Source organism: Nestor notabilis, unplaced genomic scaffold (assembly GCF_000696875.1).
Source record: "Nestor notabilis isolate BGI_N333 unplaced genomic scaffold, ASM69687v1 C15150983, whole genome shotgun sequence".
Lineage (NCBI taxonomy): Eukaryota > Metazoa > Chordata > Aves > Psittaciformes > Psittacidae > Nestor > Nestor notabilis.
In genome coordinates, this window is record NW_009951174.1 from 1 (window position 1) to 2,476 (window position 2,476).

A 2,476-nucleotide genomic window follows, 5' to 3' on the forward strand; every position below is an offset into this window, starting at 1 on the left:
TATTTATTTTTTTTTTTAGGAAAATAATGTAGTATCACATTCACAAAGTCTCTTACCAGAAACTGCTGTATTTTAAGAATGCTGTTAGGATTGAAGGGGTAGGCCAGGCTGCAAATGCGACTGTGTTACTAAGAAGCACTTGCTACCAAACAGGTGTGCAGGGCAAGAGCTGCCACTTGGGCAGCACAGGCATGGGGACTTGGGGGTGCAGAAGCCCAGAGGCAGCAATGAGCAGTGCCTCTGAGGCCAATTAGGCCCACTCATAATGAACTTTACTGCAAGTGCAGACGTAAACTGAGGTACCCTCCTAATATACCTTTCTTGGAACATACTGCCAGTCCCTGTATTAGGTATACAATTTGCCAGAATACTCATGCATTATTACTAAGTCAGCAAAAGGCAATGTTAGCCTTTGCAGGACTGATTTTTTTATTATAAAGCCATTTCTTGTCTTTAAATATACTATAAACATGGTCTGTAACACATTAAAAATACCGTGGAAAAAGCAGAAGAAAAAACATTTCATACAGAGGCACAAATTACAGAATTAAAACAACTCTTGTTTCTTCAATTTTTGTGCTAGAAGAGGTGGATAAATTCTTTTCAACTGTCAACCAATGAAAAGAATCTTCGTCAAAAATACATATAAAGTATACAGTTTATACATATATATGTATTATAAAACTATGGTATTTCTGTACCTTTTTTTTGGTCAACATAAGTTGTTACCCAAACTTAAGTTTTGGTCAACATAAGTTATTTAACATGCCACATTACTGAGAATGCCTCTAGTTATTTGGTGCAGGTTAATTTTGTGCAAATATTTTATTTTCCACCAGATGTTGTTAAAATCCAGGAAAAAATCCTTAAACATAAGCAATCAAGAAAAACCCACACTGCTTTCTATGGACTGCCAGGGTGAGCACCACCTTATAACCATCAGAAAAGAACAGACACAAAGTTCTCATTTTGGCTATAGGGGAACACCGTTTAGGGAGTCCACCCAGTGATCTTGTACATCAGCGCCCTCAAAAGCCTGGCCTCGTAGGTAACTGTGTTTTTCCCACTGTGCAACCTCTTCTCTTCAAGGGGCTGCTCAATGACAGCTGGGATGTTTCTTCCATACAGCTCACATTGCTTCAGAAACTGAATGCACTCTTCAATAACACTGTCACATAGCATGATCATGTGCTTGGACATGTTCTCCAGCAAGGACAGGAAACACCGTTTGGCATAATACCATGTGTCAGTGCTCAGTTTTTTATTATATGGCTCCAGGCTTTTAATGACCCTTGTTATGCCAAAGTCATAGTTTCCCTTCACACAGTAGAGGGTCCCGATGACGAGATTGATAATGCAGAAATGGTAGATATTTTTATCAGGACGATTATAGGACATCTGCTCTTCTCCCTGCTCGATCTTCTTCATCAGTTCCTCTGCATCTTCATTCTGGCTTGTCAGGATGTAGGAGACACAGAGGTTAGCTAACACAATCGCACTAACATCGAGAATGTTGTCGTAGTGCTTTTTAACAACTGGCTCGTAGAAGCTAATAGCCTCTTTATACTTATTGTCTTGCATGAAGAGCACATGAGCCACATTGAGCTTCCATACCTCATGTTCATTACAGAACTCCACCGATTTGCGGAAAATCTTTTCTACCATTGCGTAGTTCTTCATGTCCCAGTAGATCTTAGCCTGGGCCATCAAGACCGGTACATATTTATCTAGAGTCTCATCATACTCATTAACTGCCCTTTTTACAGCTTCATCATCCCAGTTTTGTCTAGCTTCCTGCACCTGCTTCATTAGTTTTCTCAGCTGCTCAGTCATCACCCCTGCTGAATCATCTAGCTTGTGGAAAGCCTCCTCAGGGGAAGTTTGACAAGTAATAATGGCATCCAAGAAGTTGTACAAGTAAGGTGTGAGCAGTTTGTAGGTCAGATGGGCATTCTCTGCCAGCACATCAGCTGCCAGGTCATAGTACTGATGCTTGCAGTAGAGGAGTAGCAAGTTTCCAAAAGTTTCTGGTGGACAGGGGTTCTGCAGCAGAAGAAACTGCAGTTTCTCAAATCCTTCAGTGGGCTGGCTGTCCATATTCATTAATGCTTGGTTGTGCAGCGTGACTGGATCCAACTCCTCTTCAGCCCTTGGCGGCATATCTGTGAGTGCCTCCTGGGCTGCTTTCAGGTTGTGCAGTTGGTACTCAATGGCTGCCTTGAGGTTGAAGGCCTCCACCAGGGCCGTGCGGTGCAGGAGCATAGTGTTGCCTACGCTGCGGACATCAATGCCCTCAGTGGTCATGCCCACGCTGAGCTCTGGGTGCTGGTCGATGCCACGCTCTATGATATCGGAGATGTGTTTGAGTGCAGGCGCGTACTGCTTGGCTGCATAGCAGCACAGGGCCATGTTGTAAGACAGCTCAGGGCTGTATCCCAACACCTGCATGGCGCCGGCAAACTTGCCGCTGGCCTCT

At 43.5% G+C, this 2,476-nt stretch overlaps 1 protein-coding gene across 1 annotated transcript; it reads right to left on the reverse strand.

Moving 5' to 3' along the window:
• Nucleotides 1-919: 919 nt before the first annotated feature.
• On the reverse strand, nucleotides 920-2,469 carry LOC104400070 (tetratricopeptide repeat protein 30A-like; the record flags this gene model as incomplete). The annotated part of the gene is made up of 1 exon (XM_010023036.1): nucleotides 920-2,469. A coding segment is annotated over one exon (1,479 nt), but the record flags the coding sequence as incomplete, so codon positions are not given.
• Between the last annotated feature and the right edge of the window lie 7 nt (nucleotides 2,470-2,476).